This window comes from Podarcis filfolensis (genome assembly GCF_964270895.1).
Source record: "Podarcis filfolensis genome assembly, chromosome: 6".
Taxonomy (NCBI): domain Eukaryota; kingdom Metazoa; phylum Chordata; class Lepidosauria; order Squamata; family Lacertidae; genus Podarcis; species Podarcis filfolensis.
The window spans coordinates 3334215-3361881 of record NC_139609.1 but is presented as its reverse complement, the minus strand read 5'-3'; the positions used below and the strand labels follow the sequence as shown (position 1 = coordinate 3361881).

Here is a 27667-nt window from a genome sequence, read left to right as displayed (position 1 = left end):
AAATCTGTGGACTGTAGGGACAGAACAGAGAAAAGAACACGGTACTTCAGACAACATCAGATTACCTTTTAGGATTCACTACCTCAAGAAGGAGTGATGGCATCTAGCTTGGATAGCTTCACAAAGAACTTGCTAATAACTGTGACAGTTAAATGGAACCTCTGTGTTCCAAGTATATCTCTGAATTTTGGGGGGAAACAGCAGGATGTTGCTCGCTATCTTTTCTCGCTTGTGAGCTTTCCAGATGCTCCTGGCTGCCTCCTCCCAGAGAGTGCTGAACTAAATGAACCCTTGGCCTGATTCAGCAATGAACGCCTTACGCCAGTGCTGTTTGCTTTTGTCTCAACTGTATTTCTGATTTAAGATTATCTTCATGTGTATGTGAAACATTCTTGGGAGTAATGACCAATTTGTGTATTTCACATGAGAGGAAGGAAGGTTGGGTTTTGGGAACCAAGCAATACTCCTGAAGTTTGGCCTCATCCTCGTGTCTGCATGGTGTTCTTTCTGTGCTCAGTTGTGTGTGTGCTTCGCTTTATGCATTTAGGCTGTTAGTAACAGGCTGCTGTTGCAGAGGGAGGCGACCCCCTTGGCAGGCCAGCCGCAGCCCCCACCGCCACCTCCCAAGTGGCCTGGAATGATCTCAAGTGAACAGCTGAGCTTGGAGCTGCACCAGGTGGAGAGGGAGATCGGGAAGAGAACCCGGGAGCTGAGCATGGTGAGTGTTTTGTAGGGCGAGCAGAGGAGACTGAAAAAGAAACTCCTGTTGCTTCTTCACACAAAGGTGTTATTCTAGATAACAGCTGCCAGAGTTAACTCTTCTTATTTTTGAGACTACAGTGATTTTAAATATTCTGACTTCTGTAGCTTTTCAGGCTTTGTTTTCCTTTATCATATTTTATATAGTGTTAGAGTGCCAGGGTAATTGAAAGACTCACCCCCGCCCCCCTTGGCAAGTGAATGAGGCGATAACGAGGCTTTCAAGTTGTACTACTATTTGGGACAGATTAGCATAGAGTAAATTGGAGAATGAGGAAAGTAATCAAGCAGAGGGCAGGTACTCTTTCCTTGGTGGGTATTCCTATCTCACACTAGCAGTTTAAATAGTAATATTACTTTGCATGATTGCATGTGTTTCTAATTGAAAGCTAAAGGCTGCATTTCAGCGGACTAAATATCTTTTTGTTAATTCTTATTGTGTGATACAAGTTGAACACGTGCAGTCAGAAGTAAGCACCAATCCATCAGATTGCGGCCATGTCACCTGACAGATCAGGGATATGAGCCCAGGTCTCCTCAGCCAAATTCCATATGCTGACAAATACACCACCTTTGCCAGCTCACTATTATATAATTGTCAGCTGATCCCTATAAAATTTATCATAAAATGGATCACCACAGTTACATATTTAGACTCTCCTAGGGAGCATGGCTAGAAGATCTCATGATGAGCTTCTGCAGTTCAAAACTGTACCACTGCATGCACTGTGTTGCAGCCTGGGCACAACACCTGTTAGCTGGCATTTGGAAATGGGGCAGTGGTTTTCAAGCCTGTGATGTTAGAATGCTTTAGCCTTTGCTGCTTGATACATGTGCTTTTGTGTATCCTGAACAAATGGATAGGGCAGATATGTCTCAGATGTTCCCTTGCCCTGTGGCTTTTGTGTCAGTTGGTCTGTGCAGTGGTTTTACAATTATCCTATTCCTCATCTGTGAAACAAGCATAGAAGACATCTTACCTACATTTAGTGAACTGTAGGTATTCCTATTCTTTCCCTAGGAGAGTCAGTCTTCATTGGAAGTGAAAAGCAAAGTGAGTGCCAGTAAGCAGACAGAAAATGGACAGCAAAGCAAGGTACCAGCTGAGGATGTTGCACTTACATTCAGGTAATAGCACTGGTCTTCAACTGGTGGGTCACAGCCTGATCCAAGGTGGGTCACAACAGGACCACTATCACCATGCAAATATATGCAGTCACAGAGCACACAGTAGCCTGTCAAACTTATTTTGCCCAGTTACCACCTCTGTCTATGCTCCGCTTTGAGCCAGCGTGGTGTAGTGGTTAAGAGCAGTGGACTCGTAATCTGGTGAACCGGGTTCGCATCTCCGCTCCTCCACATGCAGCTGCTGGGTGACCTTGGGCTAGTCACACTTCTCTGAAGTCTCTCAGCCTCACTCATCTCACAAAGTGTTTGTTGTGGAGGAGGAAGGGAAAGGAGAATGTTAGCCGCTTTGAGACTCCATAGGGAGTGATAAAGCGGGATATCAAATCCAAACTCTTCTTCTTCTTCTAGTGGTTGTAACATATTACACTATTGGGGTTCTGCTCCCTAAATGGAGATGGAAGGTCCAAACAGATGCAACTTAACAAGGCAGATTAAAGATATTAAAATAAACATGGCAATATATTCTCTTTTTCTTGTGTGTTCCGTTTGTTTCGGTGATTTATTATTGTTTTATGTCTAAACATAGAAATGCATTCTAAAGTACAGTCATACCTTGGTTGGCGAACGCCTTATGACTCAAACGTTTTGGCTCCCAAACGCCACAAACCCGGAAGTGAGTGTTCCGGTTTGTGAATGTTCTTTGGAACCCGAACACCTTCTGCGACTTCCAGTTGGCTGCAGGAGCTTCCTGCAGCCAATCGGAAGCCACACCTTGGTTTCCGATCATTTTGGAAGTCAAACAGGCTTGCAGAATGGATTCTGTTCAACTTCCGAGGTACGACTATATGTGGAATTTGCTTCCACCCACGTGCCTTGCCTTGCCTAGAAAACTGATACAGTGGAACGCAGCAAATGTGAGTTAAAACCAGTTCCACTACCTTCAGAATGCATAATCTCTCTTCACTGAATTTGTATTTAGAGTATTCTGTATTTTACCAGCCGGAACTGATCTTTTGATTGTCTTTGATAGTGGCCACTTGGAAGACCATGGCCAACTGTATTCAGAATGTCTTCTCAATATTGTTCTTTTTCTAAAACTTTATTCAGTTTCTTTCTTTCTCTCCCTGACTGTCTTCACTGTTAATTTCCCTTTTTGGCGTTCTTCAGCAGTGATGTTCCAAATGGAGCAGCTCCAGCGCAAGACAGCATTGGCCTCCTCTCAAGCAAAACTGCAGCTCTGAGCTTGTCGGAAGATACTGAAGCGGGAGGAGGCGACTTGGATGCCCAGAGGACAGGAGCAGCACCTACATCTGCTCCCTGAAGGAACAAAAGCATCTCTCCATTTCTGTCTGGGGTCACCTTTACCCCTCCTTGGGATATAATGGGAGACACTGAGCAAGAGCTGCAACAATGGCAGGTCCTGAGACAATGTGCACAACACCACTACTAGAACAAACCCTGCACATAGTTCACATTAACACATTTTTTAATTAAAAAAATGAAAATTAGCAGTATCTGCAAGCAACTCAGATTAAATTTGTTTTTGTTCTGTGAATGAACTTTATTTTAATAACTTTGGATGCCTTGAATGCCAGGGCTTTAAAAGAAACAGATATTATATATATAAATATATATACACACACTCTGTTTGATTAATTGTATGATCTTAATGAGGTAGGTTTTCTCTTTTATTTTGGTATTATTACATACCCAGTGTATAATTTCCTCTTTTCTTCTCCCTTCAAAACAGTCTCACTCACCACTGCTTTGTGTGAGTTTGAAAAGAAAATAGGAAGTGTTGCAATGGAGGAGGAAGCTCTCAATTGCCTTGTCAGAAAATGTGTTGCAGAGTTTCTGAAAGTAACTCTCTTTAAGCATGCCAGGACATCACCGTTATCCATTGTATTTTTCTAAGCATGATAGGTTTTTAACTTCAGTTTGTAAAGCATGTATTCATCACCTCAACAAGGAGATCTGTTTACATGAATAAGAATGAAATAGCTGTTCCATTTCTGGTGAGGCAGCATAAATTGGCTAATACTGATTGATCCCAGCACGCTTGAAAGGCAGCCATTGCACTTCTTCTGCAGATTAAAAACAGCGCCTAAACTGCAGTGTGGAATGGCTTCAGTTGTCAGAGATGGGTCAGGTTGAGAAATTTGGGTCTCTCTGCTTCTTTGTCAGGTCTAAAGCACAGCCTCTGTGTTAACTTTGGTTTCTGGGAAGGATGGGGACTGCATGATATCCTAATGCAGGGAAAGCTGCTGCATCTGCCCAAGATGAGAACTGTAGAAGTTATAGTTTGGGTGGGATGGAGAGAAGCAAGAAGACAGGAAGTGCAGGCCCTTTACTTTGTGTTCCCTCTGCATCGTTATTGCATCCAAAGCTGCTCTTGGTTGTCCCTGGTCTGTCTTGGGGTGGGGGAGTTGCCTATCTCTGCTGTATTGTCTCTGAGAGTGAAGGCTTTCTCTGAGTAATGGGAGAGATTGACAAGATAATAAAACTCCTTAGATTTACTTTCAGCAACTCTGTCTCCACAGCAACACCCTTCAGGATCTAGATGGGATGAAAACCTTTCTTCTTGCTGCATACGTCATTGCATTTAAGATTGTCCTTAAAATGCCACTGTTGCAGGCAGTGGTCTTACTTGTGCTGTGCATAATTTGACTTCCTCCTCTTTCCCTCCAAGTTATATGTAGGTAGAGATGCTCCAAGTGGAAACCATTGCAAAAGCTCCCACACATCTCTTAAGCCTACTTCTCCCATTATGGATTAGACTACTAAAACTCAGAAAGCACTGGTTATGTAATAAGTTGAAGCATTGCTTTGGTTGGGTAAAAGCAGAAGTTTATTAATCTTGTTTTAGGTTGTTTTTCTTCCCTTAAACCCTTGTTGAGGTCATAGCAACCTTCAGCTATTTTGCATCTGTCTTACTGTTACATTGAACAAAATGGGGGGATACAGCCCCCCTGTTGCCTACCAGTAGGAGAGTCCAAGCAGAAGACTCTGTTGAGTAGTGATTATTTAATTTGCCCAGTCAAGGCACCGCATTTATATACTATTTCACATTGAATTTGATTATGCCCTACAGACCTGGCTGGCCAAAAATTTGATACATGTATTGGCTTGGGATTCGAGCATTCATTTTTTTATTTAAATAAAAATTATCTATATATGTATGTATATATACACATATATGTAGTTATATCTGTATATATATTGGGTATGTTTTAAGAATTTTTCACATGAGTGCAGCTGTTATAAAACATCTGGGAGGTAGAGGCACTGAGAAAATATATCTCAAAGGCATTTTAACAATCATCTTCAGCTTCTCTTAACTTCACACACCACTCTATCAGAATTTTAACATGAGGGAAAAAAATTCTCCTTTCGCACTACCTTTCTTTCCTCTGGCCCTGCTTTCCACTGAAGTCTAGATAGAAATACTTTCTTTTCTTGATGAAAATTGTTCACTTGAGGGAGCCCATCACACCTTTCTGCCTTTCCTGGTGCGGTAAAGCAAGAGTAATATCAGGAGAGCACTGAAACAAGCTAACTTTGCTTGTAAGTGCTATTATTCTTATTTCTCACAACACAGGAACTCCTTTGAATGAATCAGGTCTATGAAGGGCCTGGCCCAAAATCTCATCTTTGTTTGCAAGAAAACAAAATTTAGTTAACCTTGTACATAAATTATGTAGCAATCTTTTAAAGATCTTCCCCTCCAGAGAGAGCCTAACTTGAAAAAAGAGAAAAATCGGCTTTCTTTTAGAATAATTTCATATACAGAAAATTTTCTAACTTCAGGGAAGAGAGACTTCAGCACTTCTCAGTCATTTTAATGTGCATACTGTGAACATGCAGAAAGGGCAGGAGTGGAGTACCTCTGGCCCATGGGTCAATTTGGGCTTGTCCAAGATTCTAATTTGGCCCATGAGACTATATTTCATAAAGCACACCCACTTGACAATCAGGTGACAGCACTCTGGTGAGCAGGTGATGTCACCTGATAGGAGGTGGACCTCCGTCCTGCTTAGTTCCGCTGTGTTGACTAGTTTCTGCTTCACCCTCTGCAGGCAACCAGCACAGGCAGCTGATCCTTGCAGAAAGCAAGACAACCCCCACCCAGCGGACAGCTGCACGCGTAAAGCCTGCAGAAGGCGAGGTGGGACTACGGCTGCATCAGCTGATGTGTTGCTCACGATCTTTTTGCACCTCTGTGGGCCAACTTTGACAGGAGGGTGGGTGGCCTCACCAACCTGTCAGTGTTGGCCCATGGGGAAGGAGAGAGAAGGATCTGCCTCACTGGGCCAAAAAGATGGTTCACCCTTGGTATAGGGGAGCAGCATCATGGCGGCAAGTCCAGCCACCCTGATCTACATGCATTCACTAGTCTGTGAAATTTGCCCACGGCTGTACAAAGTGTATACACCGAGGCTTGTCTGTTTGCTTAGGGACATTGCAAAAAGCAGTTTGCACAGAGGCTTAATCACCCTGCCATGTGTGTATTCGTTGAGCACGTGGAAGAATGGGCAGAACATGAGGAAAATGCCATTGCTGATACTGAGAAGCTTCTACTATAAAAGTACGCGCTCTGAATGTGAGCTTTAAAATTAGATCTCTCAATATTTGTGTCATCCCCCCACCCAGGCTGTACTCTGTGCACAGTGTCCTATCCAGGTTAATGTCCTGTTTGCACAAGCAAAGGTTTTTGTTTAATCTTTTCAAACCACATTGATCTTGGCTGAGTTTCCTGTTTCCCTCATTTTTTGGTGCAAAGATTTACTCAACAAAGGTGAGCACATAAGGAATTAGGAAAAGGCTTTTTCAGTGACTTTTTGGTGAAGTGTACTGGCTTTCAAGTAGAAGAATCTAATTCTGTAGTTCATCTAGTTTGTTCTTTTATAATTAGTTTTCCTAAATTAGTTTGCTAGGACTTTTCAGCACTATTTAAGGTGAGGAGCTGGTTGGCAGTGAATCCTTCCTTCTTTGTAAAGGAGACATAGAAAATATTGAAACCTGAGAAATATCTATATTCTAGTGGCATTCAAAAAGCTCTTTTCTGAATCTTTTGAGCTTGGAGATTCATAAACTTGAGAAATAGAGAGACGTTTGCTGGTGTTGCTGTTTCACCAGTGGACTAGTTCCCGCCCCCCTTTCATACGGTTTCTCTCAATTTTAAGAGAAACATCATAACACACTAGACTTTTAAACTGTCCATGGGATCCAGACTCCACTTCTCTTGACGCTAGCTTTGTAACCTTTGTACTCTGGATGCCTTATAGCAATGAGGAAATAGGCAAACAGACATAGATGTATTTCACAATAGTCAACAAACCTTTACAGCATCCTCCTCCACTGTTCCTGTATACTGTGCTTAAGTTTTGGCTTATTTTTCTCTGATACATTTAGCATACAATGTTAATAGCTTTTATTAATGAACAATTCTGTAGATTACTCCTTTCTTTCCACTTTGTTGTTTACAACACCCTGTTCACTTTAAACCTTATTAGAGCATTTTGATCTGGATGTCCTTTGTTGCCCTAGGTAACCTTGGCGGTTAGAGCAAAATTTAATTCTGTAAAAGGTTTATGAAGGATTTACAGGATAACTTAAATGCTTTTTGCAGTACCCATTCTAATTTAACTGCCCTAGCTTCTTCTGCTTCTGTTCCTTTTCCTTCTGTAGATGTGCCTGTCACCCTCCCTGATCATGCACCAGTCAAAAGCTTGCTGCCTCAAAATAGAGCATTCAAATGAATTCGCTTAGCCAATAACTTCTGTGAAGTTGCCTTTTCTAATGGTGTTATTACTCAGTGATGCACAAATGTGATATTGCCCCTACTGGTAGGCAAATGGGGGGTCTGTATAAATGTGGGAAATACCTTTTTTTGGTTTTGTTTGTTTTTTTGGGTTTGTTTGCTTTTTGTTCAAGGAGAGCCAAAGACTTGTGCTTTACTCTTGGGTGTTGGTTTTTTTGGGGGTGGGGGTGGGTTATTTTTATTTTATTCATCCTACTGGTTTAGCCAGTTTTTATTGAACTTGGTTTCTGTGTTTTCAGCTCTTAACACTGGTAAATATGTCTAAAAGCTTATGACTGTTGAGCCTTACAAAAATACATTCAGTGATGATAAATTATTAGATTTTGGAAGTGGTGTGTTTAAGCCTCATTAAATTTGCAGCCATTTATATATCCCCTTTTCTATTTTTTTTAATGCTTGAATACTCTCCCATCACACATCAAGTTACAATTTGCAACAAAAAAGGGCTTATGAAAAAGTTATTGTTTACTGTCATTATTCCTGCTTGAAATTTTCTATTGAGGTCTAGTAAAAATAAATATAAGGGAGCTTGAAGAATTTTAGTAGAAGTAGCACCAGATGTAGTTAAATGCAGAAGCAAATGCATGCAAACACACTGCACATGCTGACTGCACAGGTAGCTCTGTGGTACTTGGCTGCAGAAAGTGTATTGAGTTGTATCTTAGACACATTATACCATTTTTCTGCATGTCCAAAGCTATATAGAAGCCTCTTTCATTCTGACCAATTAATACATGAATCCATAAAGACAAGCATATGTAATCAAAAAGCACTTGGTTTCATAGTTCCACTAACTTAGCAGGCATGGGCTTTTTAAAAATAAATGGCCTCAAGGAGGTCACTCTTCAGTCATTTCCCCATATCTCATCAGTATGTTCATAGTGGAATTTACATTATGTTCTACGCATTTGCAAATATTTCTGTCTATGGAAGGGAACTTTTTCCAGTGCTAGATTTGCCAAGTTGTATTCTTGAGATCCAACCTGTTCATTTAAGATCTGGAGGCAGCAGAAGAAATTATACCACAGATGCATCTCCCATCCTGAGCCTCTCATCTGCCCCCATGCCCTGCCTGTTGTTATAAACAGACCACAGTTTTACCTTACATGGAAGTGGATGGTAGGCAAGTAGACCAGTGGAAGGAAAGCTAGCAGCTGCATACTCTTCCTTGCCTCAAAATATCTAAAGGGGCAGACAGGATCACCTAACTGTGGTCCAACAACCCCAGATATTTGCTTGGCACGCTGTGTCTTGTGAAGTACGAAATTGATTATGAACGGCAGATTCAACTACCTGGTTCTGTTAACCAAAGCCAGGGCACGTTAGTGTCACGAGGCTTCCTTCCCCCTGCACCTTCCTCCAACCTGCTCTGGAGGGTTGAGAGAACCCCTAGAAGAGTCTGCAGGGGGGGAAAAGAAGCCCTTAGGCAGGCAGAAAGAAATGCTTGCCTTGATGGAACCATCTCCTTAGTGCTGCATTGAATTCCACCCACTATAGGAAAGTGAATGACTAATACCAGCAGTTGACTCCATCTTATGAAGCAAATCTGTGTACTGACTTGCTCTAGAAAGAACTTAAAAAGGTATATCAGTGGCCTCATTCAGACATAGTGCTAAACTATGTTTAGCATTACAAGAAAAAGCCTGTGTAAGCCTTGAGTTTGCATTCTCCTGGGAACAGCTGCAGAGAGGCATTCAAAAGCTTTCAGTTTTAGATTATCTGCATCGTGCCATGAAGTTCTGTGCAGAGTAGACCCACTGAAATTAATGGACCTGACTTTCTCCTATTATTAATTTTTTAATGTTTTTATTTTATTTTTTTTATCCGTAAGACTACAGGACCTGTAAAACACCTAAGCTGGAATTTCCATAGTAGCAGCTTACACAATAACTGATTTGGTATTAGGCCAATGTAACATACAAAATCAGAAAAGCATATGACAAACAAATCAAACTATAAAAAATATATACTAAATCACAATACACACAGAAAATGGGAAAAAAACCCAAAATATAGTGCAAATTCTTAAATAATGCTTTGAGATGGATTGAAGTAATAAAAATAATTAAACCTTTATTCAAAATATTCATATAACTATAGCACCACCTAGTGGTATAAGGATTATTTTTCCCACAGATGAGCCTTGTTCACCAAGAGAAGGGGGTTAGGAAACCATACAGTATGAGGAGTGAGTGCCAGAAGATTGCCATGTTTGGCTATACTCATAAAATCTATTGTCAACCCAAATTGCAGTGAAATCATCTTTTAAAAAATTGTCCTTGTGTAATTCTTCTAATGGTGCATTAAATTTAATGAATTTAAGTAAATATTAGTAGAATATCACCCATGTTGTCTGCACCAAGAAAAAGTGCTTAATCTTAACTTTCTTTTCTTACCCCTTTTTTGAGGCAAGCCAGCTTCAAACCATAGTTAGTAGCCAGGCTTCTGTCGTTGAATCATAGTTAAGTTTAATTACTGTATACGGTTTGGACAACAGGTAAACTGGCTCATCTGAATGGGAAGAATAAACTTCTAGTCATCTTCTTGCCACCATTCTGGAGGAGGAAATGAGTGCATAAGCTCAGGATTTGTAGAGGCTAATTCTTGTAATGCTAAGGTTTAGCTTGATAGGGTCCAGTTAACACAGGACTCTATATCTCCGTGTAAAACAAACTGGTTTTGTGTGAATGAGGAGCAGGGCATTGCACCTTGCTCACAAGTTCCAGTGGCACTTCTCCCTGCTTCTGTCGCCACACCACAGATAAAACAAGCCAGAACGTGGCTGGTCATGTCCTCTGAACCCAGCCTGTGGTTTGTCTACTCCAAACCATGCGCTGTAACCAAGACTGGCTCCAGGCTTGCCACTCATGGTTTATTTGGAGGAAGCAAACCACAAGCCCAGGTTTGGACAGTATAACAAACCAGAGTCTGGCTTGTTTTTATCTGTGGCAGGAACACGGTAAGTAAGCATGAAGTAATAGGGTTTTTTACATTATGATTTGATGTAATGTGTAAACCAAGCTACTGAGATTCTGGTACAGAATTTCCCACCTCCAATTCTTTTCTCCCACTCCCCTATATGGAAAACACAACAGACAAATCTTTTCAAAATTCACAGTTGTGCTTTTAACCAGGCACACTAAAAGCAATGGCCTTGATTGAGTAAACTAAACTGCATGAGATTAGCTATGTCCCTGCATCACCAAATGGTTTCTGGTGTAATTGCTGGTCTTGGGTTGATACGCAGCTCTGGAGGAAAGGCACTCCACCCTTTTCAGGATCAGTTGCCTAATAGTCATCATTTAAAAACACCAAATAATTTCCTATTTCACCAAATCAACCCAGAGACAGTTCTGTACTTATTAAAAGGGTAGCTCATTGAGAGGACATATTGATGACATCCAAAGTAACAAGGAGAAGAAAATGGCTCCTTTCCTTCACTGCTTCAGTGGGATTCCTGTGGTAAACATTGTGCTGGATTTGCCAATGGACTCACAGTGTTTTAATTATTTATTATGGCAAAAAATTGCTTTTTGATTTCTTAAGCTACAAGCATAAGGCTCTGGTTCTGAAAGACAGCAAACACTCTCAGCTTTCATTATGATAGTATCTTAGAAGTTCCTTAATAGCTACAGTTGCCATTTACTGGGTAGCTTCTGTTCTGATGTTGCCTATATCTAAATAACTTATGTATTTATGACCGCCTGATGCTTTTCTCCCCACATACAAAAAAGTATCTAATTTTGGAGGCAAAAGTTTGGGGTTTTTTTACCAAAAGAAAAACATATGCTTAAATGCAGAATCTCTCTCTCTCTCTCACTCTCTCTCTCTCTCTCTCTCAAAAGTATTAGATATGCTGATGTTACATGTATACATATCTTTTATATATATAAAAAACAGAATCCTGTGGAGTATTTGGTGTTTGCTATAAACAAAATTTGTTTGCTTCTGTGTATGTTAAAGTGACTTTGGGCACCATTTGTAGGCGGGATTGTCTTCTACATGCAAGTCCCATTGAAGTCATGGGATGCCTGCAAGAAGACACCCCCTGTGCCCTCTTGTCGTTAATGTTAGTTTGTTGTGGCAGACAATACTCACAAGTCTTTGGCATCCAAAACCAGATTGTGTAACTGGAACAGAATCCCACGGCTGGATTTGGTTAGGGAGAGCCCCCTAGCTTAGCATTAGATACAGGCAGCTAGGAGTGGGGAACAAGACTGGCAGCGCCCCCTTTTTTGCCGGCTGTCTTGACAGATCACAGTTTCAGGCTCTGTACAGATCCCTAAATTCAGTCTCTGCTGCCTATTGTGAGTTTACAATTGCCTTACAGTCTCTGCTTGCTATGTAAGCAGCCTCTTTGCTAGCCATGGACCCCTTTCCTTCAAGGCGACCTTATCAGCAGCATGGTGGCATTTTAAAATTAGTTTTGATGGACTTGCAGCCTTCGATCTAGATTTCACTCCCTACTTTTGTTCATCAAACCTGCCTCTCTCACATTTCCCAAGCCATTTCCAGTTGTGGGATTTCTCTCTATCTGTGTGCATTCTTTATGGTTGTGTGCGGGGGTGGGGGGTATTAAGCCAAGTTTCCTTTGGTCTTTTTAGGGTTGTACCAGTCTCCCCGAGACATTCTTAAGTCATTATCACCTTTTTGGGTGGAGTTCATTTTTTAATAACTTTTTTGACATTTTGGTGCATATATGCTTGGGATAGAGCTCATGTAATTTACCAATCGTATTGATTGTATGTGATTGTGCCCTGCAGAGGTATATTTAACAAAAAATAAAATAAAAAATTGTCTAAAGTGATGCTGGTGATAATAAAGAAGACTCCAAGGCAATGAGCTCATTGACTTTGTGATTTGCTTGGAGGTTACGGGTTTGACAGCTATTGTTATCAACATATGTTTTTAGTTTGAGTTATTTCTTCCCTCAAGTGTGTCTTCTACAGTGTGAAAACAAATATGTTGTTAAATACACACCCTAAAAGAAGTAAAATGGCAATATGAAGAACACATAAAAGCATATAAAAATGAATGAAACAAAATCAGAGGATTCAAATGCACAGCAAACTCTGGCAAGCACAGAGTTTCATCAGAGCCCACTAATCTTATGGCAGGAACCGGGGGGGGGCAGTGCTAAGAGGATGCTGTCACTGCCATTAACTGTTGGGCAGGCCATCTGCTGGTCTGCAAACAAGCACATGGGAGTGGGGGTTACTAAGGAGAAGTCCTGAGGGTAGCTTTCCTAGGAAACCCCCTCCACAAGCCTAGAACTGGGTCTCTAGCCAATTATACTGCTGCAAACCTAGCTCAAAAATGTTAAAGGCAGTGATGTTAACAATAGGATTGCTACTACCATTTACCTGGCTAGCTAAAAAAGCTTCATTTGTAAGGCTTGACGTTGGAAATGACATTTGAAAGTTGCAGAACACAGTATCTTCAGAAATGTGATTGAAACTAGGAGTCTGCTAATCACATTATTTCTGCAGACTTGCTTCTGGAGAATATAGGGCATCATCAACATGCTCAAATATTGCACAATCTTAAGTATTCAGAGCTCAGCAGCACAAACCAAACACTGGCCCATTGAACAATTGCATATGCTTGCAACCCTCCTACCCAAAACATACATTACAGGCTGCACGCGTTTTATACGTTTAAAGCACATTTGAAGCAGATTTCTGTGCACTAGTTTGCTAAGGGTTGCTGAGAATTTTAACTCTCTGAGAGGTAAACTACAGTGCCCAGAATTTGGGTGTGTGCATGTGCACATTCAGGGCATGGTGTGTATGTAAGGAAAACACTGGGGCCTAATTTGAATAGTAGAATGTCTGGCATCTGGTGGGCGGGGCTTTTGTGTTGTGCTCTGGAATTGGCCCCTCTCTTGGGGTGTTCAGTTCAGCTCAGTTAGAGAGATAAATTCTCATTACTGCCTCATCCTGTTGTTTTAGTTTCTCTCAGACACTATGTTGCTGTGTGACAGTTTATTATGAAAGCTTTGTTTGACAGATATGTGAACCTCTTACTTTGTTGAAAGAAAAGAAACCCTGCTGAAGAATGGGGGAATATCTTAAACTGGGTGAGTGAGGAGATATTCTCTGTCTGATGGGAGGATTGATTTTTTAATCACCCCACCCTCCACAACAGTGTATGCAGCCAAAAATCAACCGAAGACAATCCAGACTCCCAACTCTGTCAGAGGCACAAACCAACTTGCATAACTTGCAGGTTCTTCAAAAAGTGTCTTGGAAACTATAGTTTTGTTGAGGCCCTGAGCATTGCCTGATGGAGATTCCTAGCCCTCCTAACAGAAATACAGCTCTTTGAGTTCCCAGGGAGATGGAGCTTCTATTAAAGCAGCTGAAATGCATGATGTAGGCAGGCCCTGTGTCTCTCCCCACTCTTCTTCCCATCCCAGTCATTGGGCTATTCCACCTACACCTTCCAGTCCTCTCCCCTGCTGCCCCCCCCCCCCAGCATGGCCATTTTGTTATATCTGCAGGTGCTGGTGCAAGCAATACTTATTTTTATGAAACCGTTCTGGGGGCAGGCATGGTTCTCATGCAAGTGCTCTTAAAAGCAGGCTGGCTGGGCGTTCCCTTCCTCTCTATGCTGTCATCCCATAGCTGCCACCTTTAAGACCAGGAAAGGCCATGTGTTGCAAAGAGGAGGGCTGGCTTGCGAAACTGCTTTCTCCCAGGAAAAATGAGTAGGATTACATTGCTTTATTCATATTGCGTGTTTTCAACAAAATGAACGAAGAATACTTTTAAGAAGTAAAACAGAGCTACTTTCTCTTGCTGCTGCTTCTCCAGTTCTGCTGGGTCTATCTGCAGTTTCATATGTGCAGTATATATCCAGACATTCCCACATCGAGTTGAACATTAAATCTCCTCTCAGATCAAACATTGCTTGGCCTCACTCTTTGTTTAACCTGCTTCAGCTGGTCATTCTCCTTTGACCTCCATGGCCTTCCCACCCCTTTTTTTCCTTGTTTTGGCTCTGGCTGAGTAGAAGGAACACTCTTACTGACTGGGATGAACTTTGCCAAAAGCAAGCAAACCAGCCATTTGCTCACCCTGCCTTAAGAGGAGAGAAAGCCCCAGGAAGGAGGAGGTAAGAGATCCCAGTTCTTGAAAGTTTCTTTAAATCAGAGCCAGTCCAGCCATTCAACCAGGTGAGGTCACCTGCCTCAGGTGGTGGAGTTTGGGGTACTATTAAAAGACAGCAAAGGGGTAGTTCCCTCATTTATTAGTAAAGCCTTACCTCAGTGGGGGAGCCATTTGAATTTTTGCACTAAACTGTCTGGGCATGCTGTAGAAAAAAGGTGATTAATTGTGGAACATGATACAGGTATATAAGATGGAGAAAAACTACTCTTATCCACAACATGCACCTTCTCATCCTACAACTTTGGGCCACCCAGTGAAACTGTGAAAGATTAAGGCGAAGCAAAAGAAGGATGCTCTGCCATGCAATGCAAAGTTCAGCTCTTAATTTGTGACCACAAAATGTAGCAGTGAAGGGTCTGGCCAATTTTGATGGCTTTAAAAAGGGGATTTGGTGGATTCAAGGAAGATAAGACTGCCATTGGCTTCTAGCCATGATGGCTGCATTGTGCCTCAAAGGCACAATTGGGGCAAACAGGTAATTTTAGACGCTGGACTTAATGGCCTCACTGGGGGGAGGGGTGGCTTTTAGACACTCAGATAATCATAGAAACAGAGTTGGAAGGGACCCCAAGGTTCATCTAGTCCAACCCCCTGCAAGGCAGTCACATGTATTACTTCAGTTGTGAAGCATGCAATTAACATTTCTCTCGCCACTCCCACCTGGCATTCCATGCTTTACAATTGTTTCTACATCCTGAATGCATTAGAGCAAAAGAATTAAAAAATAAAATTGACAATCCCAATTAAAAAAGCAAACAAATATGTCCAGTTCTGCATTTTAAACTATCTTAGATTACAGCACCATCATTACAGGAGTAAAATGCAGTTTGCTTCATCTTTCTTGCTCCTGAACACATTCATTGAGGAATAAGCACCATTTTGCTTACTCTCTGATTTCCTGCACTAATAATAATAATAATAATAATAATAATTTATTATTTGTACCCCGCCCATCTGGCTGGGTTTCCCCAGCCACTCTGGGCGGCTTCCATAGAAAACAAAAAATACACTAAAATATCACAGATTAAAAACTTCCCTGAACAGGGCTGCCTTAAGATGTCTTCTGAATGTCAGGTAGTTATTTATCGCTTTGACATCCGATGGGAGGGCGTTCCACAGGGCAGGCGCCACTACCGAGAAGGCCCTCTGCCTGGTTCCCTGTAGCTTTGCTTCTCGCAATGAGGGAACCGCCAGAAGGCCCTCGGCGCTGGACCTCAGCATCCGGGCACTAAGATACTTCATGGGTGGCTGTTTCAGCAGGAAGTACCATAGGTGGTTTATCTGTATGCATGCTCATTTATGTTTGAGAAAGCTGGATCTCTTCATCTTTAGTCCACCCCCCTCCTGCTTACAGGAAGATGCAGCTCCCACTACTACTTCTCATCTGTATGTTGTCTGCTGTAACTCCACACCACCACTTAGTGAAGGATGTATGCACTGCCAAGCCAAAGGATATCCCTGTAAACCCTATGTGTATCTACCGCAACCCAGAGAAGAAGGCCCAAGAGGCTGCAGCCTCTGGGCCAATTCAAGAGAACCTTCCCAGCTCCACCAACCCACGTGTCTGGGAGTTGTCCAAGGCCAATTCTCGCTTTGCGGCCCTCTTCTACAAGAATCTGACCAGCTCCAGGAATGCCAGTGAGAACATCTTCTTGTCACCCCTCAGCATCTCCACAGCCTTTGCCATGACTAAGCTGGGAGCCTGTGGCAACACCCTCCAGCAGCTAATGGAGGTAACGTGGGGGCAGGGTTATGTGGGGGCAGCCTTCTTGCATAAGACTGAGCTGGAGTGTTTCCTTTCGGAAGACTCAACGATTTCCACTCTATGCTTGGTTGTTAACCTTTCCACATGGTTTTTAGGTATTGGTTCAGTAAAGGTAAAGGGACCCCTGACCATTAGGTCCAGTCGTGACCGACTCTGGGGTTGTGGTGCTCATATCGCTTTATTGGCCAAGGGAGCCAGCGTACAGCTTCCGGGTCATGTGGCCAGCATGACTAAGCTGCTTCTGAACGAGAGCAGCGCACGGAAACACCGTTTACCTTCCTGCCAGAGTGGTACCTATTCATCTACTTGCACTTTGATGTGCTTTCGAACTGCTAGGTTGACAGGAGCAGGGACCAAACAACGGGAGCTCACCCCATCGCGGGGATTCGAACCGCCGACCTTCTGATCAGCAAGTCCTAGGCTCTGTGGTTTAACCCACAGCGCCACCCGCGTCCCTTAAAGCTCATCTAAAACCATAGGCCACCATGAATAAAGAATATCACAGATCAGCATGTTGCATATAGGGCAGTTGTGCAAACAGAACAAGTGCCCATCAAACAACAAGACTTCCCCCCCTTTTCCCCTCTCATGTGTCCCTAAATCTGCACTGGAAGGTCATACTGTTTTAAGCGGGACATCTCAGGTTGACAGAAGCCACCCCGGCTACTGATCCCAATCCAGAATGTCCTGCTTTGGCTCCAATGCTCTGGCCGTGCCTTGTCCCCATCCCTCTTCCTCCTTCTGTTTGGCACTTTTAGAAGCTGATGTCCAGAAGTACGTCTCTGGCACCAGCTGAGGAGGAGGAGGCCACAGCTTCCCCTAGGCTGTGTGGACTGGCGCTGCGCCTCCCAAGGCCATGTGGACCAGCGCAGGCTTCCCAGCGTCTCCCGAGGCAGAGGAGGCAGACCTCCTAGATCTGTACATACAAATTTAAGTTCTGAAAATCATAAGTTTTCAGTTACCAAAAACAATACAAGCTTTTCATCCTTGTGACTATGGATTGTGATTTGTTTGGAACGTCAGGTCCAAATCAGGCAAACGGGCATATCCACCTGGAGGCCCATATATCTCTAAACCATGAGCTCCCCAGGGCTGTTACTCAGTGGGGCTTCTGCAGGAGGACTTGCAGGGGAACAGTGCTCTCCAGGGGCGTAGCTAGCTGCTCCAGGACCCAGAATGGTGGGGGTGGGGCAAGCCCCTCATGGGGGCGTGGGGGTGATCCGCTCAGGGGGGCACCGTGGCAAGCTGCCCACAGAGTCTGCCTGGCAGTTGCAAGCCCCACGCATCATTCCCAGTGCTACCCCACACGGTGTGCCATTTTGTCACCCCCTCAAGGATGACACCTGGGTGGGCCGCACCCCCCTCCCTACGCCCCTGGTGCTCTCCCTTGTCTCTTCCATCAAATAACATGTTTCATCTTGAAGACTAAAGCTTCCTCCAGACTCTGAGTATTTTGCTGGAGAAATTTAAGTAGGTACATACCAGAACTTTAGGGCTGTTCAGTTAAAGTGGATGAAAGGGCTCTCTTGCCCTAGCACAACAAATCCACTTTAAGAAAGAAAATGACATTTTGTGATCAGGAAAGTGACGAGGAAAGATGTGTAAACACACCAGAAGCAGAATGTCCATTGTCATAGAACTACCCCACAAACAAATCAGTACAAATGCTAAGTAAAGACCAGACACAGTTTGACCATTGTGGAAACTTAATGTCAGGAAATCAGGATGAATGCAGAATAAACAGTGTAGAGTAACCAGCCTCATATAAGCAAATTTGAGTCAAATTAATGTATGAAGGGGTTAAAGCAGACATCCCCAACCTGCGGCCCTCCAGATGTTTTGGCCTACAACTCCCATGATCCCTAGCTAGCAGGACCAGTGGTCAGGGATGATGGGAATTGTAGTCCAAAACATCTGGAGGGCCAAAGGTTGGGGATGCCTGGGTTAAAGCCATAAAGTAGAGCTTAGCCTAGGTCACTTCCCCTCACCTTGGGAGGAAATGGGCAACCAAGCCTTTCACTGTCTCAGTCTACATGTGAAATCAGTTGTGTGAGGAGCTCTGAGCTGCTCCCTCCAACCACATGGCTTTATCAACAAGAATGCAGTCTGAAACTAGCTTTTTTCTATACCAATGGTTTAGGAACTTTTACCATTTTGTAATCAAGCAATATTTTACTGCCTGTGCAACTTTTTCTGACTGCTGTATGGAAAAGTACATGAATCTGACCTTTGAATAGTTTTGCAACGTAACCATTTTATAAGTTCCCAAACATGTGGTCTGTCTGTGTGGTAGGGAAGTGGGATACTTAGGACCTCACTGGAAGGGCACATTTTTAAAGTTTTCTATTATATTTCCATCTTTTCTTTGCTGCATGTTTTGCCATGTTAAATCTCTGCTGGGGTTCTTGCCTCAAACTTGGGTCTAGGCTTCCAGGATCCCAACAGACAAAGTAGTAGCAAGTGCATTATAAGCTATGGTAGACTAAAAAAGTCTGCCTCGTCAGATGCATCCATTTGGAAATACAGTGGTACCTCGAGTTACAGATGCTTCTGGTTACAGACGTTTCAGATTACAGACTCCACTAACCCTGAAATAGTACCTTGGGTTAAGAACTTTACTTCCTGTTTTTCCAGGTTTTTCAGTTTGACACCATTTCAGAAAAGACATCAGATCAGATCCACTTCTTCTTTGCCAAACTTAACTGCCGGCTTTACAAGAAAGCCAACAAATCATCAGAGTTGGTGTCAGCCAACCGCCTCTTTGGGGAGAAGTCCTTCAGCTTCAATGAAACCTATCAGAATGTTAGTGAGGTGGTTTATGGAGCTAAACTCTGGCCTTTGAACTTCAAAGTGAGTCATAAATGTGATGATGCTATTAAGAGGTGTGAATATATTTCTTATTCTCTTAGGCATTTCTGAACTTGAAGGATGAATACTGATGTATGCAAACTAGAAGTTAACACATGTTTTTGTTTTCTTTTGTTGCTGTTTGGGAGCTTAGTCCCCCCTCCACGCTCCACATTCACTTTTGCTCCTCAAATGACTCACATCCCAGCCTCACATCCAGACCTGATTTCCTCCTCCTCTTTGCCCCCTCCTACTGGGCTGCCCTGCGCCTCCCAGCACTTTGCAACTTTACTTCATTTGTTCAGTGGTAATATTTTCTAATTCTGTGCTAATTTACTTCTGGATTTGGCTGCTGTTATGGACAAAGTTATAGGGTTGCCTTTTTCTTAATGAATTGCTATGATGGAAAAAATGGAATAAAAACATTATGGAGAACTGTTCGGTGTGAATTAAGATTTTCACACCTATCGTTTTTACTCTCGGGGCTTTGGCTTAGAGTCATTCTCTGGATTTTTTCTGTTTATTTCAGAAAATACATTTGTTTCATAAAATTTACGTACTACTTGATTGACATTGTCACAAGTCATCAATAAGCTGCATTTAAGACAGCGTACGCTACAAAAGATGCTTCCACCCCTCCCCTATGGTGTTACTCTGTTATTTCCTTGGTGTTGGCATAGCCATATTACCTCCCCACCCATAAAGGTAAAGGTAAAGGTACCCCTGCCCGTACGGGCCAGTCGTGTCCGATTCTGGGGTTGCGCGCCCATCTCGCTTGAGAGGCCGGGGGCCAGCGCTGTCCGAAGACACTTCCGGGTCACGTGGCCAGCATGACGAAGCTGCTCTGGCGAGCCAGCACCAGCGCCGCACTCGGAAACGCCGTTTACCTTCCCGCTATAAAGCGGTACCTATTTATCTACTTGCACCCAGGGGGTGCTTTCGAACTGCTAGGTTGGCAGGTGCTGGGACCGAACGACGGGAGTGCACCCTGCCATGGGGATTCGAACCGCCGACCTGACGATCGGCAAGTCCTAGGCGCTGAGGTTTTACCCACAGCGCCACCCGCCCATATACAGGTCCTATTCTTTTTACAGAAGGTCAAGACAAATGGGGTCCATTGAATTTCCCTTGGAGTTCCAGAACTGCAAACTACTACTAAGGAAATTCTCTCTCACAGTCAGAAACTGCTGTGATTTGAGCACAGTTGCCCTGCAAGGTGCATTCATTTACAGTGGCCTGCATGTGCCATTCACTTATAAACACAGCCGCTTCCCTTAGTGCACATGTGAGTGCTACTTATGCCCCTACTGCATTTTTCTTGGTTTTTTAATCCTCCAATTCTGTCAACTGGCCAAGAGGACAATTTGTACTGACCTGTATAGTTTTGGCTGGTTGGTAACCATGACTTTGGACACATGACCAACCACATGTTTTTTCCAAATAGGCTGATGGTCTTGTCTCCAGTTCTTTATAGAAAGGTATTATGCCCCTTTACTGTAGGTGTTGAACAATAGTACTGAGGGACTGTGGTTGAGAAATTCTATTAGCTTTGAACCAAATTAAATAATTAAACATCTGAATACGTTGTCTGGTAGAATGTGAGATTTCATAGAGCCTTTTCTATGCCCCACCTTCCAGGAGAAGCCAGAATTATCTCGGGCACTCATTAATGATTGGGTGGCAAACAAAACAGAGAAGCTCATCAAGAATGTGATCCCGGAAGGAGGCATTAATGCCCTCACCGTTTTGGTACTAGTCAACACTATTTACTTTAAGGTATGGAAAGGTCACAAGAGTGACATTCTTGAACTGATGAAATGTGGTTTAAAACCTGCCCAGAGAGGGGAGAGGGGCTGTTGATGGAAGGAGAAAACCAAGCCTAGCTATGTTCCTGACGGCAGGGTGCGTGTGGCAGCCATGCCCCATGATGATGCTGGCTTCACAAAACTGACCGAGAGGCCGATGCCAGGAATATAGCTAGTCCACAGAGAGGATGAGGAGCCAGTTGTGAGGGACATTGTCTGATTGCCTGCCCAACCTTACAAGGCATAATTGTAAACATCAGTGGGAATGGAAGTGAGATCATCAGCTTGTGTATCCGAAGCCTGTTTCTGTCGTGATCCCTTTCAATGGGCACTCACTCAAGACATCTCAACATGAAATAGTTACTACTGAACCTGTCTTAACAAAGGTGGGGTCCCCCCCAAAAAAAATTTTCAGGTGCTTTTGTGTAGATCCCAATCCATTTCAGTGATACAGAGCCATGTGTGGTAATTATTTTTTCTTGTGGGGAGTAAACCTGCATGGGGTTGGTGAGAAATCAGGGCCAAAGTAAATTGCGCTGGGTAGTCCAGATCCCTGGCTTCTGACTGATTGTTCTCTTTTATTTTAATGCATTAACCCAGGGCCACTGGAAATCAAAGTTCCAGCTCGAAAATACAAAGGTGGAGAACTTTTACAGAAATGGTTCTGGGCCTTGCCCTGTGCCTACCATGTATCAGGAAGCGACATTCAAGTACGCCTCTATTGCAAGCTCCAAAGTGGAGGTCCTGGAGCTGCCCTACAAAGGAGATGACATCACCATGGTGCTCATCCTGCCCTTTGCACAGACCCCCCTGGCAGAAGTGGAACAGGGGCTGACAGCCGAGAAGCTGGAAGGCTGGCTGAATGTCCTGAGAGAGGTCTCCATCTCAGTGCATCTGCCCCGCTTCCGTATGGAGGACAGCTTCAGCCTGAAGGAGAAGCTAAAGCAGATGGGTCTGACGGATCTTTTCAGACGGGAAGACGCCAATCTGCCAGGTGAGTCTTGAAGGGCTCCTGTGCTTGGAAAGAGGATAGGATGCCCCTCTGCCCTTCCAAGTAACCACCCTCAGCGTAACATTTTATGCATAGAAACTCACACCTGGCAAAAAATGTTTATGCTGTTAAAAAATAAGGGGGGGGGGCACATTCCGTTTCAAAGATCCTGGAGGTTAACAACTTGGATTCCTAAGATTCTCATATTTTATTTCAAAGCATAACAACTTTCTAGACCTCCTTATTGTAAAAACATCCTTCCTTGGAGGTTTTTAAGCAGAGATTGGATGGGCATCTGTCATGGATACTTTAGTTGAGATTCCTGCATTGCAGGAGGTTGGACTAGATGACCCTTGGGGTCCCTTCCAACTCTACAATTCTATGATTCTATATGTTGGCATACCTGTGTTTGGTCTCACAAAGTTCATGGAGCTTCTACATTCTGCTTGTCACTCTAAGATCTGCAGTCACGTACTATATGTTCTCTGCCCCTTTATTTACCGGCACCACTTCTCTTGTTGCCACACGGATGCTGTCATGAAAGATCCAAAATCTTCAAATAGTAAAGATTGACTTCAAAATAATATATCCAGTTTTAACAATCATATGCAAAACTTTGCTTATATGCTACCTCCCTGGCCACACATACAATTTATCAGGAATAGCCTTGGTCTCATTACCATGAGAGACAAAATAAAAGTAGCCTCTCCAGATTTTCTAAGAATGTATATCAAAAAGTAAATAATAAGCACATGGTAAAAACAACCCTAATTATAAAACTAAACAAACTTCTTTACAATTATATTTTTTGCCCTAGTTTTGAAAGCCCACCGTCCCCAGGTGTATTTGAGCATCTGGCAGATAAAATGAAAGTCTTGCTCTGAAACCCTGATTATATCAGATGCTGGGGGGTGTCTTTGGCCCCCCAGATTTTGCTGAACTACAACTCCCATCAGCCTCAGCCAGCATTAGCAATAGTCAGAGGTGATGGCAAGTTGTAGGTCAGCAACTTCTGGGGGCCAGAGATTCCCCACACCTGGTTTATATGATCCATCAGTTCAGACCATCAACATGCATACAATCTCTAAGGTCTAGTTCAGAGATCCATCCTGTGCCACTTTGAAGTGGGGGATAGAAGTCCATCACCATATGCTGGAGGGTATTCTAGCTACAGCCTGCTCTAGGCCTTCTAGTGCATTCCTTCTCTTCTGCAATCAATTTTAGCCAGGTTTGTGATGCAGCTGATGCAGCTTTCTTTCTTTCTTTCTTTCTTTCTTTCTTTCTTTCTTTCTTTCTTTCTTTCTTTCTTTCTTTCTCTCTCTCTCTTTCTTTCTTTCTTTCTTTCTTTCTTTCTTTCTTTCCCTTCCTTCCTTCCTTCCTTCCTTCCTTCCTTCCCCCCCTCTCTCTTTCTCTCTCTCACACACACAAACACATGGCTCCCACCTTTTGCATCCTCTCTACAGCTTCTTATGCAATGAGAAGCAGTGCCATAAGTGGGAAGTGTATATATTCCATCACAGGGGTGCCAACTTGAATAAAATATGGAGGGGGCAGGTAAGCCCCACTCCGCAGAATTGATCACGTGATGTGGCTGGTACGCGCGCGCACACACACACACTCACCATTTGATGGCAATTTCTGCATGGACTCAATGCTTAATAGCCACATCATAAACTCCTGGGCCACCTGCTTTTCCCCAATAGGCAGCTTGCACTCCCTCAATTTATACTGTAATTTTACTGTAATTCTTGTCTTTTTCAGGGATAATTTCAGGTGCCCGGAGGGATGTTTTTGTATCTGAAGCATTCCACAAAGCATCTCTAGAGGTAAGCGGGTGCTGTTCTCACTGCCGATTCCAACCGCCTTGCAGGCAGCTCCAGCACTCACACACAGGGGCCGTCTCAAAGGCATTTGTGTTGCAGCAGGTGTAATTTTAGGAGAGACCTTTCCACCACTGTAAGAGAAAAGGGCGGATGCCTCAAAATGGTGATTGCCCACTACATACCTTCCAACACTTGTCCGATGAAAATAGAGACATCCCATTGCTCCAACATATATAAAAACATAATTAAACATTTTAAAACTTCCCTATACAGGATTGCCTTCAGATGGCTCGGGGTCAGATAACTCCATATCCTCCAGCATTTCTCCAGTGGAAATAGGGACAGTCTAAGGAAAAGTGGGACATTCCAGGATCAAATCAGAAACTGGGACGGCTTTTCTAAATCAGGGACATCCCTGGGAAACAGGACACTTGGAGAGTCTGCCACTATACTTTTGATCAGCATGTGTATATATTTCAAAATCTGCTTTCCAAGTAATCAGGGGGGCACCTATTTAGTTGATTAATCTAACCAGTTAGTAAATGAAACATGCAACCCTAGTTATGTTCTCAAGGGATAGGGCATTATGGAAGAAGAAAGCCCTTCTTTCTATTGGTCTCCAGTGCAATTGCTCTTGAAAACATGTGGCCTAAATTCTGTGCATCTTTGATTGGCAGGTGAATGAAGAAGGCAGCGAGGCAGCTGCTTCCACAGCCGTCATGATCACAGGCCGTTCATTTCCTTTGAACAAACTTGTCTTCAATGCTAACAGACCTTTCTTGGTGCTCATACGGGAAGTTGCCATCAATGCCATTCTCTTCCTGGGCAGAGTAGCCAATCCCTGCGCTTAACACTTCAGGTTGTTTTTCAGTGGTCCTCCTCCTGTTTTGAAACAGCTAATAAAAAGGTATCATTGCTGTATCTCTCTTATGGTATGACATGTTCTCAAATTACAACTAAACCCATTCTTACTCAGCTGTGCATTTTGACTCTGAAATGCCTTCATCATTATTATTCTGTTATTATTTTTTTATTAAATTTGTTTACTGCAGGGCAGTTCACGACATAAAGTTACAATATAAAAACACAAATATATAAAAATGCATAATAAAAACAAAAGCAAAGACAACCCAAAAATTCCTCCTTCCACAACAGGAAGACTTGCAGGACAATCTGCAGAGGCGAAGGCACCATCTGCTTGCATATTGTGTGTCTTCCCTCTTTCATGTCTTTCTCTTTCCATCTGTCCTTCCTGCCTAGCAGCATTTTCTTTTTCTTTGAAAATCTGAGTCTTGGAAGAATAAATTGAAGATACAAAGATTTGTTTCTCACAATTTACTACACACACCTGCCTCTTCAGCTATGTTTAGAGACAGTAGTTTATTAACTGGTGGCACCTTAATTTAGGGACACGGGTGGCGCTGTGGGTAAAACCTCAGTGCCTAGGTAGGACTTGCCAATCGTATGGTCGGCGGTTCGAATCCCCGTGGCGGGGTGAGCTCCCGTCTTTCGGTCCCAGCTCCTGCCCACCTAGCAGTTCGAAAGCACTCCTAAGTGCAAGTAGATAAATAGGTACCGCTTTATAGCGGGAAGGTCAACGGCGTTTCCGTGTGCTGCGCTGGTGCTGGCTCGCCAGAGCAGCTTCGTCACACTGGCCACGTGACCCGGAAGTGTCTTCGGACAGCGCTGGCCCTCGGCCTCTTAAGTGAGATGAGCGCACAACCCTAGAGTCGGACACGACTGGCCCGTACGGGCACGGGTACCTTTACCTTTACCTTTATTTAACCTTTAAGATGGCAGATGTTTGGAGAGGCTAGCTGCACCACAAGAGGGGTGTATTGGGGAATGATCCCTCCCCCCGCTGCCCTGTGAATAACATGGCCACTTTATTCCTAAAGACCAGGAAGAGCGTGTGAGCTATTTGGAAGCCATTCCCAACTGATGACAGCTTTACCGAATAAACAGTTGGCTATGCAAATTTTAATTCTAACTTGTTGACTTTGATTAATAAAATGAAGGCCCCAAGTCCCATTAATGGAGGTTGATCACAGATACAAGGTATAGCAAATGGGGTATCAAAACAAAAAACACCCTGCCTGCCCCATGGTGTATATAGCAATCTGTGCATTTATTTCCACTTAAGAACAGTGGAAGCACTGAAGAGCACTGGAAGAGCACTCAAGATCCTACTTGCACCTTGAACTGAAATGAATTCTACTTTCAGTATATGCCGCCTGATTCTATGCATATTTACTCAGAAGTGATAATCCTTTAGTTCCATGTACCTTGCATCCTTGTAATTGTGCATAGGATACAGCTTTAGAGCCTTTCTTTAGCAGTTGCCATCTTAGCAACATTTTTAAATTGCTGAAGAAGATGGCTGTTACCTTAGTTGTTCATTAAAGCCCATGCTTTGGTTTTTGGAAGAGCCTTTGCCACAGAAGCGAATGATATTATAGGGCTGCAATCCATGGACAATGGCAAAACCAGGAAGGATAGGTTGTACAACTTGTGACCCAAGAAAGCAAACACAGCCTACCACTCATATTTTGTTTTGCACTTGACAACTTTCCTGGTGGACCACTGTACATAGCTTTTTGCTTGGTGACAGAGTGATTAACGGCATGAGGCATGTACGAAGCTACCACTGTGAAAGCTGAAGAAGCTGAATGATTTCAGCTTGTCCACGAAGACCAGTGAGGGGCTCCAATAAATTGAAAAGACATGGGAAAACTGACTTTGCGTGAGTAGTGAACCTTAGTTTGGGGTGTATGGGTTGTTAGGCGAGGGGCACTGCCTCTGGTATGCTCCTTCAGGGCTAGTTTGCACACCTTTGGTCCCCACCTTGCACTCAGTTCTCACCTGTGGTACCTACAAGCTGTCAGCATGCAACAGCGGCCACAGCCTGGGAATAGCTTCGACTGACAGACTTCACCAGATGTGGGTGGCTGATGGGTCTTAAACCTTGGTGAGTTAAGGACTTCCCTGCATGCTCCAGCAGATTGGGTGGATGAAACCAAGAGTGGGCCCAACGATCAAGAATGCAGTTTCTGCATGTGCTGTAGAGGGAAGTGAGGGGCAGACAGGGCTCATCAATCCGGGAAGGTAGTCCATCTAGAGAAGGAAAACTCTGATCCTCCATCTCCACTGCCTTGTAGGACATCTTTGGGAGAAGAAAAGGCTAAGGAGTAAACCCTGCAGAAATCTGGAATGAAGTCCCTAAGATGGTTGGATGGCGCCTTGTGTGCCTCCTTCCGGCAACTCCTGCAGCCAAGCTGGTGCCAAAAGTATTGTTCCGCTTTCCTTTGGGCCACATCAGTGAGGCTGATCTTGTCATTTGGGCAGCTCAGGACCTCCATCCACTCTGCCCAGGCTTGTGCACTGGGGAGGTCACTTCAGTGCTGCTAACATACCGGTTTGACTTCACCCCTGGAGGTGCACTCCATCGTCTCGCAAGACAGATGGGTGGCAACAAAAAACCTTAGTTTGGGGACTGGTGAGGTGGTACACAGGGCTGTGGACAGACAGCCAAACAAAAGACAGTGCACTCTAGTTA

General features: G+C 43.5%; 2 protein-coding genes across 8 annotated transcripts in view; both read left to right on the top strand.

The window, feature by feature from the left end:
- RC3H1 (ring finger and CCCH-type domains 1) overlaps positions 1 to 12547 on the top strand; it is a 65153-nt gene extending 52606 nt beyond the window's left edge. Inside the window, exons 18-21 of one of the 7 annotated variants that reach the window (XR_014549878.1) lie at positions 548 to 718; positions 1781 to 1887; positions 3055 to 9105; positions 9179 to 12547. Coding sequence is in view for 6 of the 7 variants with exons in the window: in XM_083621559.1 (XP_083477685.1) it covers positions 548 to 718; positions 1781 to 1887; positions 3055 to 3208 (432 nt within the window). In the remaining variant the exon portion in view is untranslated. Of the gene's footprint in view, positions 1 to 547; positions 719 to 1780; positions 1888 to 3054 lie in introns of all 7 variants that reach the window. The other 6 variants (XM_083621562.1, XM_083621561.1, XM_083621560.1 and 3 more) reach the window with 6 other exon arrangements.
- A 2112-nt stretch (positions 12548 to 14659) lies between these two features.
- SERPINC1 (serpin family C member 1) lies at positions 14660 to 25086 on the top strand. Its single transcript, XM_083621627.1, is given in 8 exon segments — positions 14660 to 14692; positions 14694 to 14824; positions 16235 to 16613; positions 19280 to 19495; positions 21131 to 21268; positions 21898 to 22291; positions 24050 to 24114; positions 24789 to 25086. Coding segments are annotated over 8 exon segments (1515 nt in total). The 5' UTR covers positions 14660 to 14674; the 3' UTR covers positions 24963 to 25086.
- The last annotated feature ends 2581 nt before the right edge of the window (positions 25087 to 27667 follow it).